This window comes from Halichoerus grypus, chromosome 1, assembly GCF_964656455.1.
Source record: "Halichoerus grypus chromosome 1, mHalGry1.hap1.1, whole genome shotgun sequence".
NCBI lineage: Eukaryota > Metazoa > Chordata > Mammalia > Carnivora > Phocidae > Halichoerus > Halichoerus grypus.
The window spans coordinates 165,409,421-165,423,196 of NC_135712.1; the positions used below are offsets into that span (position 1 = coordinate 165,409,421).

General features: G+C 51.8%; 1 protein-coding gene across 1 annotated transcript in view; it reads right to left on the bottom strand.

Moving 5' to 3' along the window:
- Positions 1-762: 762 nt before the first annotated feature.
- The window catches only part of SLC6A11 (solute carrier family 6 member 11), a 126,711-nt gene continuing 113,697 nt past the window's right edge, over positions 763-13,776 (bottom strand). Inside the window, exons 10-14 of the mRNA XM_036079875.2 lie at positions 12,815-12,952; positions 9,110-9,212; positions 8,147-8,247; positions 7,173-7,343; positions 763-3,179 (exon numbers count right to left, since the gene is read on the bottom strand). Coding sequence (XP_035935768.1) covers positions 3,027-3,179; positions 7,173-7,343; positions 8,147-8,247; positions 9,110-9,212; positions 12,815-12,952 — 666 coding nt within the window. The 3' untranslated portion in view covers positions 763-3,026. The remainder of the gene's footprint in view (positions 3,180-7,172; positions 7,344-8,146; positions 8,248-9,109; positions 9,213-12,814; positions 12,953-13,776) is intronic.

Here is a 13,776-nt window from a genome sequence, read left to right on the forward strand (position 1 = left end):
GCAGATTTAGAGATTTTTGCCTAAGTTCTAAGCAATGCTACACTTTTAGAGCTTGGGCACTATTCATTCAGGATGATAATAACCAGTGTGAATACAAAGCTCTACCAATCCTACTGAGCTCATGGGATCTTCATAATCACCCCGAGTTTGAAACAGGAGCTACTATCTTCTTCGTAGAGATGAGAGAATTGAGGCTGGCAAGGGCGGATCCTGGAGCCCAAACCAGGACTGCACGCTTCCAATCTCCATGTCTTTCCACCCCACCTTGTCTGCCTCAGACATGCAGGTCTGCCTAGCAGGGCGAGCCCATGAGCTTTGTGGCAGCCACCACAGCCGTGATGAGGCAGCTGCTGCCTTCTTTGGGCCTCACAGCATGAGACACAGTAAGGCAGAGTGATTGAGAGACTGGGCTTTGAGTTCAGACAGACCTGATTTCTCCGTGCCTCAATCATTCCCATCTGCAAAGTGGGGGAAGTAATAAGTAAAGTGGGGAGGTGCCTGCTTTATGGGATTGTTCTGAAGAGTGAAGAGACAACTTCTGTGGAGCACCTACAACATAGCAGACGTTCCATGCATGCTGAGCACATGGAAGGAAAGGAAGTGTGGGCTCCTGAAACACCCCTGGGTGCTTCTAATTTGTAATCCTGAGTCGAAACTGCAACCTCCAAGGATGGAACCAAGAAGGTTTTGCAGGTATTATCATGCAGGTGATAAAACACAGGGACAACTCAAGAACACCACTCTGCTAGGAACCACCACATATAGTTTGTTCATTCCTTTAATTTTTAAAAATGAGTAAGCAGACAATCGTGTGCCCTTTGAATACCCAATAAAAACGTTCATTATGTAAAACAGTACAACCTTTTTCATTTTTTAATAATTCTGTAAATATCTCAGAAAGGATGTATTGTTTCTAATGAATATCAAAAAAGTCACCATAATGACATTTCCCCTGCCCCCACGTTTCCCTCCCCGTCCCGCCCCAAGTTGCCCAAATACTAGTAGGAAATTACAAAAAACCAAGAGCAAAAGCCCTCCCTCCGCCCTGCCCCATGAGTAGTGTTAAGTGAGTGAAATGTTAAGTGCCACAGGTACAATGCAGTGCGTCCTGTCCCTAGCGAGGCTTCAGAGCTGTAGGTGGAGAACCGGTAGCAGCAGCAGTGGGGAGTCTTCCTCCCCAGGACCTGGTGGGAGAAGAGTAGACAAGGACAGACACAGCAGAAGGCTCAGCATGAGGCCCGATCCTCCTGGGTCCACTTCCTGGGTCCACCAGGTCCGACAGCTCAGGGAGAGCCAGGCAGGCCTGGGCAGTGTGTGCAAAAGGGGGACCAGAACCAGGCATCCCAGCCCGCCTGGGGGGGGGGGCCACTGGGCATCCCTTCTAGCAAACTCAGTCTTCAGATGGGGGCTGGCCAGACCAGGGAAGCTGTCAGTTTGGAAAGTTTCAGGTGAATCAAACATGTGGGTTCCTTACAGGAAACTAAAGCCTTGGTTTGGAGAAAGCTCCTGTTTCCACCAAATAAAACTGGGGACATAAAGGAAAAGGATAAAGAACGCACCTTCCCTGTCCCCAAATAACTCTGAATCTAAGACAAAGGGCTGATGAAATCTGATTAGAGAGAGAAGTCAGGCAGAGAAGTCTGAGGCAGCACCGGGCTCGCCCCCACCAGCCCCTGGCCTGCACAGAGGGAGGGGTGGGAGCCCGGTTCTTCCCTCCAGTATAAGTGCTGAGCCTTCTCAGTCCCCCTGGCGAGAGATGCAGGTAGGATGGCTCCCAAAAAAGGGGTAGGGAGAGAAGGTTCTGCTGGTGATAAGAAGAAGGATGGGGAGGACTAAGAGGTAGCAGGAAAGCAGGAGAGAGAGGAGGGCAGAGGACAGTGAGAGAAGAGGTGGCAGGCAGATGAAGAAGGGGCCAGGGGACAAAACCAGGCTCCAGGCCCTAATGGGGTTCCTTCCCCTGGGAAGCTGGTAGAAGGTCCTAGACACAGATGATGGCCGGGGCAGCGGCAACGGCAGGACAGACAGCTGCAACAGAATGGCAGCTGCTTCCTGACCCCGAAAACCAGTGCGCAGGTGACTCCAGCCAGCCCCATGAAGATAGAGAGACAGACATGACAGGAAGAGCAGATGGACAGGACAGGAGGAGCCCTGTCACGGGGGCTGAGGACCTGCCCAGACTCCAGAGAATGGAGCCACTCACAGATGCATCAACCTGGAGTTTAAGGGGAAAACACAACATCATTTCCATGACAAACTTGATTTTAAATAAGCAGGGGGAGCCTTCAGAACAATTAAAGGTCAAGGTCAGGCCTGCCGGCCAGCAGCCACCACCCAACAAGCCATACCAACACAATCCCCAAGAGACCTGCCCAAGTCAGGAAGGACCTCAGAGATCACTTGATCCAGCCCTCCCCATTTGGGAAACAGGGAAACTGAGGCCCAGGGAGGGGATGGGAGCACCCAAGGTCACTTAGTGGGATCAGGGCAGAAAGATCACTCTCTTCTCTGACACATCCTTGCTGTCTGCAAACCCACTGCTAAGAGGTTGGGGATGGCAAAGGCAGGATTTGAAGGCAAAGCCCTCCCCAGGGGCATGGAGGAGGGGCTGCAATGGTCAGGGAGGAACATGGGACATGGAGCGGTCAGCTAAAAGGCTGACAGAAATCAGGCATCACTCCCACCCCACCTGCCCCACAGCCCAAGTATAAAAGTTTGACCATATGATACAACCTCTCCCTAACCCCTAGAAAACACTGGTTAAAACCGTCCTAGCATGGAAGATTCTGCTAGTCCCTGTACAGTATTAACTCTTCATAATGTTACTTACATGATAACTGGGGGCAAGGAGGGGAATGGGACTTTAAACCAGAGTGTACACGGCCACCTTAAAATTAACTTGTTAATAAATCCTGTGCAAAACGAGCAAGCCTCTATCATTAGGGGAAGTATGTGTCTCAGGTGTTCATTTATACACACGGGGTCGGGGGAGGGAAGGAAGGAGAGGCATCCGAAGTGGCAGGTGTGGCTCAGAAGTGTGTCTCCTTCTCTGTGATGGCTGCAATGGTCCCATCGCCCTTGAGTTTGGCGTCACAGTCATTAACCATCACCGTCCGTGGGCCTGCCCCAAGCTTGCCCCGCATTTTCAGATCAGCGCTGGGGATGGTCAACTTCCGGAATTTCTATGTGATTGGAGAGGAGAAGAACGGTCTGAGAGGGACTGCCAGGGTCCGGGCGCCTGGCTTGGCCTCTCCGAACTGCACGGGTGGACACCGCAGGCCACGGAGACATTGAGACCAAGATCTGGGCCTCTGCGCTGTTACTTAGAGCTCTGTTCTGCATGATGAACTGACCGCCCTGGGTCTTAGTTTCCTCCTCTGGAAAATGGGGACAACAGAGGTACCCACTCCTGCGGTTTGCTGAGGAGTGAGGAGATGGCTTACAGAAGGGCTTAGCATTGTCCCTGGCCTACTGCAGGTGTCATTGGGGCTGACTGCCTCACCCTCCCTCCAGTGGAGACAGAGCAGCTGGGCTTTGATTGCTCGGCCACTCACTAGCTCTGTTAGGCAACTCACCTAACCTCTAGGAGCTGCGTTTTCCTCTTCTGTGGACTGGGAGGACATAGAGGCCTGAGAGGGGTGTTGCAGGAGTGAGCTATGGTAACCTCTAGGGCTGTTTCTGTGATTGCTGGATAAATGGGTATGTTTCCCACAAAAAGGGTGTCATCATGGGGCCACTGTCCAGGGGAACATGTGGTGTGTGGCGTGTGCTCCTTGGGCCGTGCGTGAAGATGGAAACATTGGCACAGCCATGGTGGCCCCATGCCGCCTCGCAAAGTGGCCAGCCTTGGGCTGGGCATGGATGGTGTGGCTGTCATCCCCACTGTACCAAGGAGGGAGCAGAAGTCACAGGCAGACTCCTGACGAAGGCTTCTGCTGCCACGGTGCTGCCTGGAGCCCCACACCTCAGGTTCACATATACCCCACAGGGTTCATCAGGGGAAGGCACTGGACCAGGATTTGGGAGGTCCTTTCTGAGCATAAACCCTTTCCCAGGAAGCCTGCAAAGACTTTTGGAGGTCTGATTTTTCATGATCAAGGTTCTGTCTTCTCTTCCAGATGCTGCCATGCCTAAGAGGCTGAACCTACACAGCCCAGGTGGGATTAACAGGCCAAATCCCCCATGCTGCACATCTGTGTGCCAGGCACCACACAGAAGAGGATAGAGAGCATGGGCTCCAGAGCCGGGCAGTTGGGTTCGAATGCCAGCTCTGTCACTTCACTGGAGCAAGAAACTTAACCTCTCTGTGCCTTGGTTTCCTCATCTGTCAAAGGAGAACAAGGGCGCCTGCCTCCTAGGATTAACACGAGGCTCAGTTTAGTTGACCCTGCCACAGATTAGCACAGATTATCCATCTTCAAAGCAGTTCTCTCAGGTAAGTACCACTGACCCCATTTTTTCCTTCCAGATCCTTCCTGTCAGCTGGCAGAACCTTCTGGAAACAGAGGGAGGTGAACTAACTGGCACACGTTTCCTCAGTAAGGAAGGCCTGGAAATCAGTTCTGCTGTCGTTAATAAACCTTGCTTTCTGTGGAGGCAGGTGCGTGAGCTTAGGGAGATGGAAAAAGCTCAGGAAAGTAGCTTCTCCTTCCACCTGCCCACCCTCTCCCCCTCCATGCCAGGCCTGAGCTAATCTCTGGAGGATTCACAAGGGGATACTGGGCACTCCTGAATACCAAAGGCACGCAGGGGGAGGGGCCTGCAGGGACCAAGGACATGGTTTGGTTCCAGATCAGAACTAACCAACTGCCCTTGACCTACATTCCCTGCGGGAGCCAAGGAAACCTTCTCAGGGGGCGTGAGCAGGCTTGAGAAAGAGACCTTCCCTCTCAGCTTGGTCCTTCTGACTGGCTATGTAGCTTTTTTCTGGAGCTGAGGCCCTCCAGTGGGCAGGCGGGCTGGGTGAAGCCGACTCTGAGCTGGCACTCACATTTGGATGTTTGCACACACATCTACTCCCATCTCCATTTGGCCTTGTTCTGGGACAGAAAGGTGAACCCCTGAGATCTCTGGTGGGTGGCAGTGGAGCAGAGACAGGGCCCCGCAATGGAGGGTGGCCAGTCCTAGCAGAGGAAGGAGACAGCGAAACTCAGGTGATGAGAGCTCAGAGCTTCTGCTCTGCCACTCTGAGGCTGTGTGCCCTTGGACAAGTTGCTTCGCTTCTTTATGCTTCAGCTTCCTCATCTGTGAAGTGGGGGCAATAAGAGCCTCCACGTCACGGGACCGCTATGAGGATTAAATGGCGTAATGTGTGTAAACAGAACAGTTTCTGGCACACAGCAGTTTGCTAAATGAGTGAGAAACTGACTCAAACCATCTGATGTGCCAGCAGGTGAGAAAGGAGAGTAGAGCCAGCGAATGCTCTAGAGTAGGATGGTGCGGCTTATAACTCTGCCAGCCACCAAGGGACCACATAGGGTGCTGCTGATGGGAAATGTCTGGAGCAGGCAAATCCACGGAGACAGAAAGGAGATGGGTGGTGTCTGGGGCGGGAACGGGGTAAACTGTGAATGGGCATGAGAAGTCTTATAAGGGTGATGGACATGTTTTCAAGCTGATTTATGGTGATGTTTATAATACACAGAACACAGAACACAGAAAGTTACTGCAAAAATCACTGAATTGTATACCAGAAATGGGTGAATCTTAGGATACATAAAACATACTTTAATAAAATTGTTTTTAAAAAATTTGGCATCACCTATGGAAATTAGTATGACGTTTCTTCAAAAAATTAAAAATAGAACTACCCTATGATCCAGCAATTCCACTCTGGTATTTATCTGAAGGAAAGAAATATACTAACTTGACAAGGTATGTATACCCCCCCACCAGTGTTCACTGCAGTATTATTTACAACAGCCAAGACATGGAAACAGCCTTAGTGCCCGTCAGTTGATGAAGGGATAAAGAAGTTATGGTAGGTATACACAATGGAGTATGACTCAGCCATAAAAAAGAAGGAAATCCTGCTGTTTGTGACAACATGGATGGACCTTGAGGGCATTACGCTAAGTGAGATAAGCCAGACAAGGACAAATACTGTATGATCTCACTGATATGTGAGACCTAAAAAAAACCAAAAAACCAAAACCAAACAAAAACCCAACAAACAAACAACAAAGAAAACCTACCCGAGCTCAAAGTACAAAGAACAGACTGGTGGTTGCCAGAGGTGGGTGGAGGGATGGGGGGTGAAATGGGTGAAGGGGGCCAAAACGTACAACTTCCAGTTATAAAATAAATAAATCATGGCAATGTAATGCACAACATGGTGACTATAGGTAATAATACTGTAGCGTATATTTGAAAGTTGCTAAGATAATAGATCTTAAGAGTTCTCATCGCATGAAAAGAATCTGTAACTGTGGTGAGGGATATTAACTAGACATACAAATATTAGACCGACCACTATGTTGTTACCTAAAACTAATATAATGTTATATGCCAATTATATCTCAATTTTAAAAATTTGGTTTGCTAAGTTTTGGCTGTGTGATGCTAATTTTTGGTTGAGCGATTTCATTACTCTGAGCTTCAGTTTGTCTACCTATTGAAGGCAGAAAATGAGGCCAGCACCCTGGTTTGCTCAGAGGACTAAGGGAGATACATGTAGAGAGTCTAGCACGGTGATGACGTGGGATAGGTGTTCCCCCAACGTCAGACCCTCTCCCTTTGTCCTGGGGATGGGGTCCTTTGTGAACTAACAGAACAGTAAAAGCTAACGCTTCGTCACTCTGTTCCAGGTCCCAGTCTAAGTCCTTTCCCTCTATGAACTCATTGAGTCCTTATAAAAACCTCTGTAGGTCAGGAACTGCTGTTGTCCTCATTTTACAGATGAGGACACTCAGAGAAACTGGCTCACCCTCCAGGCCTCACAGAGATGATGTCACACAATGGTAACAATGAACACCTGCCAGAGAGGAGCTGGCCGTGGCTTCCCCAGGAGACACGTGGGGCTCATTCTTCACACACCCAGTGCTCAGATAAGACCCATGGACTTGTTCCTGCTCTTCAGCCCACCCGAGGCAGAGCCAGACCCCACATGTGCCTCAGCGCCCTCAGAGCCGTCCTTGCCAACCCGCCACCCCCACCCCCCACCTGGGCTGTCTCACCTCAGGCAGCGTCCCCTCTGTCTTCCACAGCTTGATGAAGATCCAGAGTGGGATGCAGAGCATGGAGGATAGGGCCATGAGCCAGCCGATGCTGTAGCCCCAGGTGGGGTAGGTATAGATGTTGTTGTACTTGAGAGGCTTGTACTTGACAAGGAAGAAGATAAAGATGCCCTGCCGAGAGACGGGGAGAGGTCCCTGGGGGCCAGCCTTCAGCGACAGGCCCAGGCACAGGCCCGCATGCAGGAAGCCAGTGAGGGTAGGGGCCACCGCATGTGACAGCCCTGGACAGGTGAGACCCTGTGCCAGCTCACACAGGGAATGGACTCCCACAGATCCCAGCACCACATCAGGGCTGTGAGACCCTTCCTGCCCCAGAAGCCTTATCCCCAGCCTCTGCCCAGTTGGGAATTTTCTAGCTCCTTCTTGGGGCTGCTTTCAAAGTGGACTTTGCAGAACCACGATGGTTTGTGAAGATGCTCTGAGACATTTTCAATGCCAAGAACTGGGTGAAGAGCAATGGGGTTATGTTTATTAAACACAAATTCCTCTCCAAGGTGTGGCTTGAGGGGCAGAGCAATGAGCCCCAATTTTACCTCAGTTCTGTGGCTTTCTCTGTTAACAGCAAAGCTAAACGTTGTCTCTCATAGGATCCTTGGCCCTCATGGAGACAAGCCCCAGCCACTTAGCTTGCAGGTATAGAATCTGAGGCTTTGAGAAGGGAGGGGACTTGCTTATGGTCACACAGCAAGGTGGTGGCAGAGCTGGGATCCCAGTGAGGCCCCTCCCTGGCCAAGCCCAGAAACTGTCCCCATGACTCCCACTTAGAAAGCTGTTAGGTGCCTTGGACTCTCTGGATGCACAGAGGGTCTCCCAGGGGGCCAGCACGTCCTCAGTTTCAGCCTCAGCCAGGCTTGTGGTGCTAGAAGGGGAAAGTGGGTGAGTGGGCTGGAGGCAGCTTCTGGCAGGGCCCTTACCGCACAGATCCCGGGGGTCACAACCTTCCAGCACCATTTAATGAGCGACAATGGCCGGTAGCCAATCATGTCTTCGATGTTATCGTAGAAGCGATTGCTTCCTGTCCAGAATAAAACAGACAGGCACACACACCCCAGAGAATTTTTGTACAAGACTCCAGAGGGAAGGCTAGGAGTGTTTGCTTTCCCCAGCCCGACAGACAAATGATGCCAGGGACCTTATTTACCACTTAACAACTACCAAGCTGTTACATATGTGAGCTTTCAGAATATACTGCAGGAGAAGGAATTCTGGTCCGATGCTGGGAAGACCCTTTCTGACCTTGGTCAGTGAGGCCCAGGAAACAGTGAGTAGGAAACATTTCTGGGAGAAAGGTGGAAGATGGTCCCTTTGAGAGGCAGGGCCAAGGCCTGGCTGACATACATGGGGGCAGGGGGCAAGACTCTGAAGGGGACAGCCTGGCTGGGCTGCTAATGAGTGGGGCAGCCCGCAGGGCGGCCTGTTCCCAAGCTAGGCTCACAGTGGGAATATCCATCATCACTGAGTCCAGCAATCCTCATCCACTCATTCGGTTTAGGAAATAGGAGGACCAGAAGGCAGGTGCTGAATGAGGGTCAGGCACCGTGCTGGCTGCTCTGCCCACACTATCTCCTACTTGGAGACATGGTGAGGACTATCCCATTTTACAGATGGAAAAACTGAGGCTCAAAGGCAGAGGCACTGGCCCAAGGTCACAGTGCCTGAGTCTGGAACCCCTCCCTGTGTCCCTGTGCCACAGGAGTATAAGAACAAGAAGCTCTCCTGACAAGTGTGAAAGGCCGAGCCCCTGAAGGAAAGGAGGAAGAGGTGGATATAGATGGGAGACCAACGCAGAGAACCTGAGCCTACCCAGGCCACAGGCGTCCATATGCTGGGCACCATGACAGGCTGCTTGGGCGCAGGTATGTCCAGCCTCTACTTACCATACACCCAGCCGATGCAGACGCACTCAAAGATGGCCACAAAGAGAAGGCACATTCCACTGGCTGCATAGGAGTCGAAGAGCTGGAAGATGTACATGCCGCCCTGTGCAGCGGGAGGACATACATGTGGACAGAGGGATGCAAAGACACACGGGAGAGCAGGGTCAGACAGCTGGCCTTCGAAAGGCCCTCTGCTTGGCCCTGTGGCTACCATCAGCCAGGAGTCACATCCACCAGAGCAGACTGCTTCTTCCTAGTCTCCCCAAACGACACACCCTCTGCACCTGGGCCCCCCCTAAGGTAGCACCCTCTGGGGTTGCTGGGCTTGGGAAGGTCTGTCTTGTTTTTTCCTTCCAAAGGCTGGAGACAACACAGAAAATCAGAGACTGAGGTCAGGCGGCCTCAGCCCCTTTCCCTGATGGTTCTAACAGCGTCCCCACTGGCCTCCTTGCCTCGAGCCTCACCCCCTTCCCCAAACATAGGCTTTCACTAGGACCTTTCTACTATGCAAATCCAATCATGTCTCTCCACAGTTTAACATTACCCCTTGGCTCCCGTAAGCCTGCCAGTCAGAGTGGCCCTCTCACTTGGCCTTGTCTCTCCTTCCTCCCAGCCGATCTTCACATGCTTCCCTCTGACAGACTAAGGGATAGTCTCCCCTCTGTGCCTTTGCATGTGCTGTTCCTTCTTTACTTGGTAAGTTCCTTCACAGCTCAGCTCAAATGTCACCTCCTCCAAGAAGCCTTTTTGACAGCCTTATCTTCTCTTTAGGCCTCTGCAGCACATTTTATGGATTCACAGTTTTTTAAAAAAGTTTTCCCATCAGCTGTTCTGTTAGCTCTGGGCTTCTGCTGGGGAGGCCCCCACACCAGTTCTCTTTGTATCTCCTGCCAGTGTGGGAGGAGAAGGCCTGGGAGGTATAAGCTTAGCTGGCCCAGGTGACCCAGGAAGGTTTCTAAAAAGGAGGGATGGCATCTGGGCAGGCAGCTAGCTGCAGCCCTCAGAAAGGTTGGGATCTCTATAGGAAATCTTACAACACATGACAACCCTGAGGGGGACACAATCAACAGCAGGAGAAATAAAAGTGGAAAAGGGGAGGAGGGTCAGGTTGGGGGAGGCATTCTGAATGCCAGGACAGGGAGGTAAGAGTCCAGGACAAAGCCTGGACAGCCTCCTGTGTCTGCCACAGGGACGTACTCGGAATTAAGCTTCCAGCCTGTGCTCCCATGGCCTCCAGGGCCTCCTTCTACCCTCTGAGACCACACATAGGCTGGGACTGTTTGTTTCCTCACTCATGTCTTCAGCTGGATCTGGGGCAGGATCTCAATGCCCAGAGGGCCAGACAGATAACACGAGGGAAAGAGGTGGGCCCGGTGTGTGACACCAGGAAGTGGTGGGGCTGGCGCTAACTGGCCAGCACAGGCCCCACGTGGCCACACAACGCCGGTTGAAAGTTGCTGGGGGAGGCACGCCTGGGTGCAGCCAGATCTGCAGATTTTTCTAGAAGATGCCAGAAATCCAGATTTTCACGAGAAGTCTTTCTCTTAACTGTTGGTAACCTCTCCATGTTCTTAAAAACACAGTGGGGGTGAAACAAAGGGGATCTATGGGACATATCTGGTCTAGGGCCTCCTGTTGGTGCTGGATATGGTGGATATTCAGGGCTGTGAGAGTAAGGAGCAGGTCTGAGGCTTCTCTGTGACTAGGAATGCGCTTGGCTTTCTGAGTTAAAAGCTCAGACGATGCTCCTAACTGCTCTCCTGAGTGTCTCCTTCCATGAACATCATGTATACATATGCAGCCCTCTCCAAGTACCAGGCTCTGATTGAACTACTTCCCATGTCTTAGTCTGCTTGATCCTTACAGCGTGTATAAACAAGGCAGGCACAACTGCTGTCCTCAGTATTCATAGGGGAAACCGAGGCACAGAGCAGTGAGAAAACTTGCCGCAGGTCATCCAGATAGCCAGTCGTGGGACTGAGGATTGAATCTAGGTGTTCTGGCTGCATAGCCCATGCTCTTAATTCTCTACCACACTGCCGTGGTGGAAGATAAAAAATCTGTGGCCTATTTTTTCCCCAAAGCCGAGCTTTAAATGTATATAAATGAGGGAGAAGATCCTGCCAGCAATTACTGTGAAGGCTGAGGCCGACATGGCCCATTTGGCAATTTTAACTTCTCTGGTGCAATCACTCACAGATATTCCTGCATGGAGGCAGAAGGTTGGCATGTGAAGCCCAAGTGTCTGCTGATTAACGGTCAGCACAGTGCTATTTCCCTGATGGGCCCCAGGAGCCACAAGGCACCCCTGGGCAGACCCATGGCCTCATGTTGAAGGGTGGGCATGGAGGCTCTGCAACATGGGGGGGCACCCAGGGCTGGGGGGCTCCCAGGGCCGGAGGTCCTGGAGGGTCTTCCGCCTGCCTGCTCCAAGCCAGGGACACCCACACCAATGCCTGCTCTTCTTGGAGCCCTGTTCCCATCAGCCTCATTAACATGTCACATTAACCCCCCAATTTCTATGTGACAAAGACTCTACTTTGTGTAATTAATCAGCACTTAATGAAGCCCTGCTCAGTTCAGGGCTGGTTTCCCTGTGTGGGGAGTGGAGAGATGGAAACCGGAAGTGCCACACCATTCATTTGCTCAAAGCTGATTATCACTCCCATTAATGTGACAATGACTAGGAGCAGTAATAACACCAGCCACCACGCCCTGAGTGTCTACCCTCTGCCAGGACCCAAGGGCACAGAGCCGGGCAAGGCCAGCTCCTGTCTTCATGGACCTCGGAGCCTGGTGGGGGGAGAGACAGGTGAACTGAGCGTTCATTCTAAGGTGGGAGAAAGGCTGGGCTGAGCCTGGAACAAAGTGCTTGAGGAAGGAAAGCAGAGGAGCCTTCCAGGAGACAGCCTCTGAGCTGAGAAGCAGAGGATGAAGAGGATCCATAGACCAACCTCAATATCACCTCAGCTGCTTCAATGGATTGGAGTTCCCTCATTTCTTTCCATGTTTCTTGTAAAACCTCTTCTTGTTGGGCAACAGTTTTCTGTTTTTTTAAATTAATTAATTTTGTCAGTGTGGGGAGAAAGATATCTAGTTTCACTTTCCCAAGGTACTTGAAAAAGTATTTATTAGACAGATGGCTGCAGGAGGGGAGAGAAACATGGTGTCATGAGAGTCTTAATGTGGGGGGTCATGGTGAAACCCTCCTCACTCACAGGTCCAGCAGAGACAGGGCTGGGGTTCGGACACACAGTGCCTGAGGTGCCAGATGTCCTCATGCATGTCTCTTCTCAGTGATATTCCAGAAAAGCCTGCTCTGAACTTTAGGCCAAGAGCAGTACCTGGGTGAGGGGTCCATAGCTGACACTGTCCCTTTCACCCAGAAGTACTGTCAGGGTGGATGACTACCAGATAACCCCAGTCTTTCTCTTTGTGAGTTTTACTCCCCTCTGGTAGTGACGATGGTGACCGTGAGCTGAGCATTCACACATGTGAAGACATTGTGCTCAGGGCTCAATGAGAACTTCCAATGATATTCACAAAGAGGAGAAAACGAGTCCTAGAGAAATACTAGACCTGGCCGGGGTCACACGACCGATCCCAGAGCTGGGATTTGACATCAGACCTGCCTAACCCAGAGCCCAGGCACTTAACCTTCCCGTTACTGTGTTCACGTCGCTTACTTGTTTCCATGTCACTCACCTCCGTGAGCATCACGAGGCCCAGAAAATAGGAGATGATGGATAGAGCCAGGATGAGCAGCTCCCGCCGGTAGCCCCTCCGGAAGACCTTGGGGTACATGTCCACCACAGCAGTCACGAGGCTTTCCACGCACACAAACTGCACAGGGCAGATAGGACGGTGTCAAGCCCGAGAGAAAGTCTGTTCTTAGTGGCCTCAGCTCTGGACAAGTGCAATAGGCCTAAGCCCTGGGCTTCCCCCCAACTGGGCCTTCCTTTCCACACTCACGCTGACAGAAGGCCTGAGAAGAACAACAGTCCTGGTACTTACAGAACTCCAGCAAACCCATGTAACAGATGAGAACACTGAGGCTCAGTGAGGGGAAGTAACCTGCCCAAGGTCACTCAGCGAGGAAGTAGCAGAGTCAGGACTTCAACTGGGGTCTCCTGACTTGAAAGCTAGTACTCCTTCTCCCCCATGCTTCCTGTCATGTGCCTATGTGCTGGGCCCTGTTCTAGGGTCAACAACTTAAAGGAGACGCTGTCTGGGAGGCAAGATGGGAGGCTCTGCAACTGTCCTGAGAGCTGAGTGCTCGGCTAGTGGCAGGCTCTGGTCAGTCTCTGTGAGCAGGGCTTGAGTTCCTCATTCTCTAGGACTGTGAGAGTTCTCCCGTCCTTTGCTTCTGCTGAGCAAGCACCCCCTTTGATGGGTGGAGAGCAATCGGAGGTGAGCCAGCACCCAGCTCTGATGTTTCTGCTATGGGACTCGGGGGGCCGGGCCAGACTGCGCACGCTTAAGACAGCAGAGCCTGAGCCACTAAGTGTCTGCATCCCACCATGCTGAGACTGGGCCAGACACACCGTATCCATTCTATTCCTACTCACCCATCAACACCCAGCCCAAATATCCCAACACACCCATCAGCCCCCTCTCTGGGTTCTTTCTCCCAGCACTGTGGGCAGATCTCCTGCATAGGCCTTTTC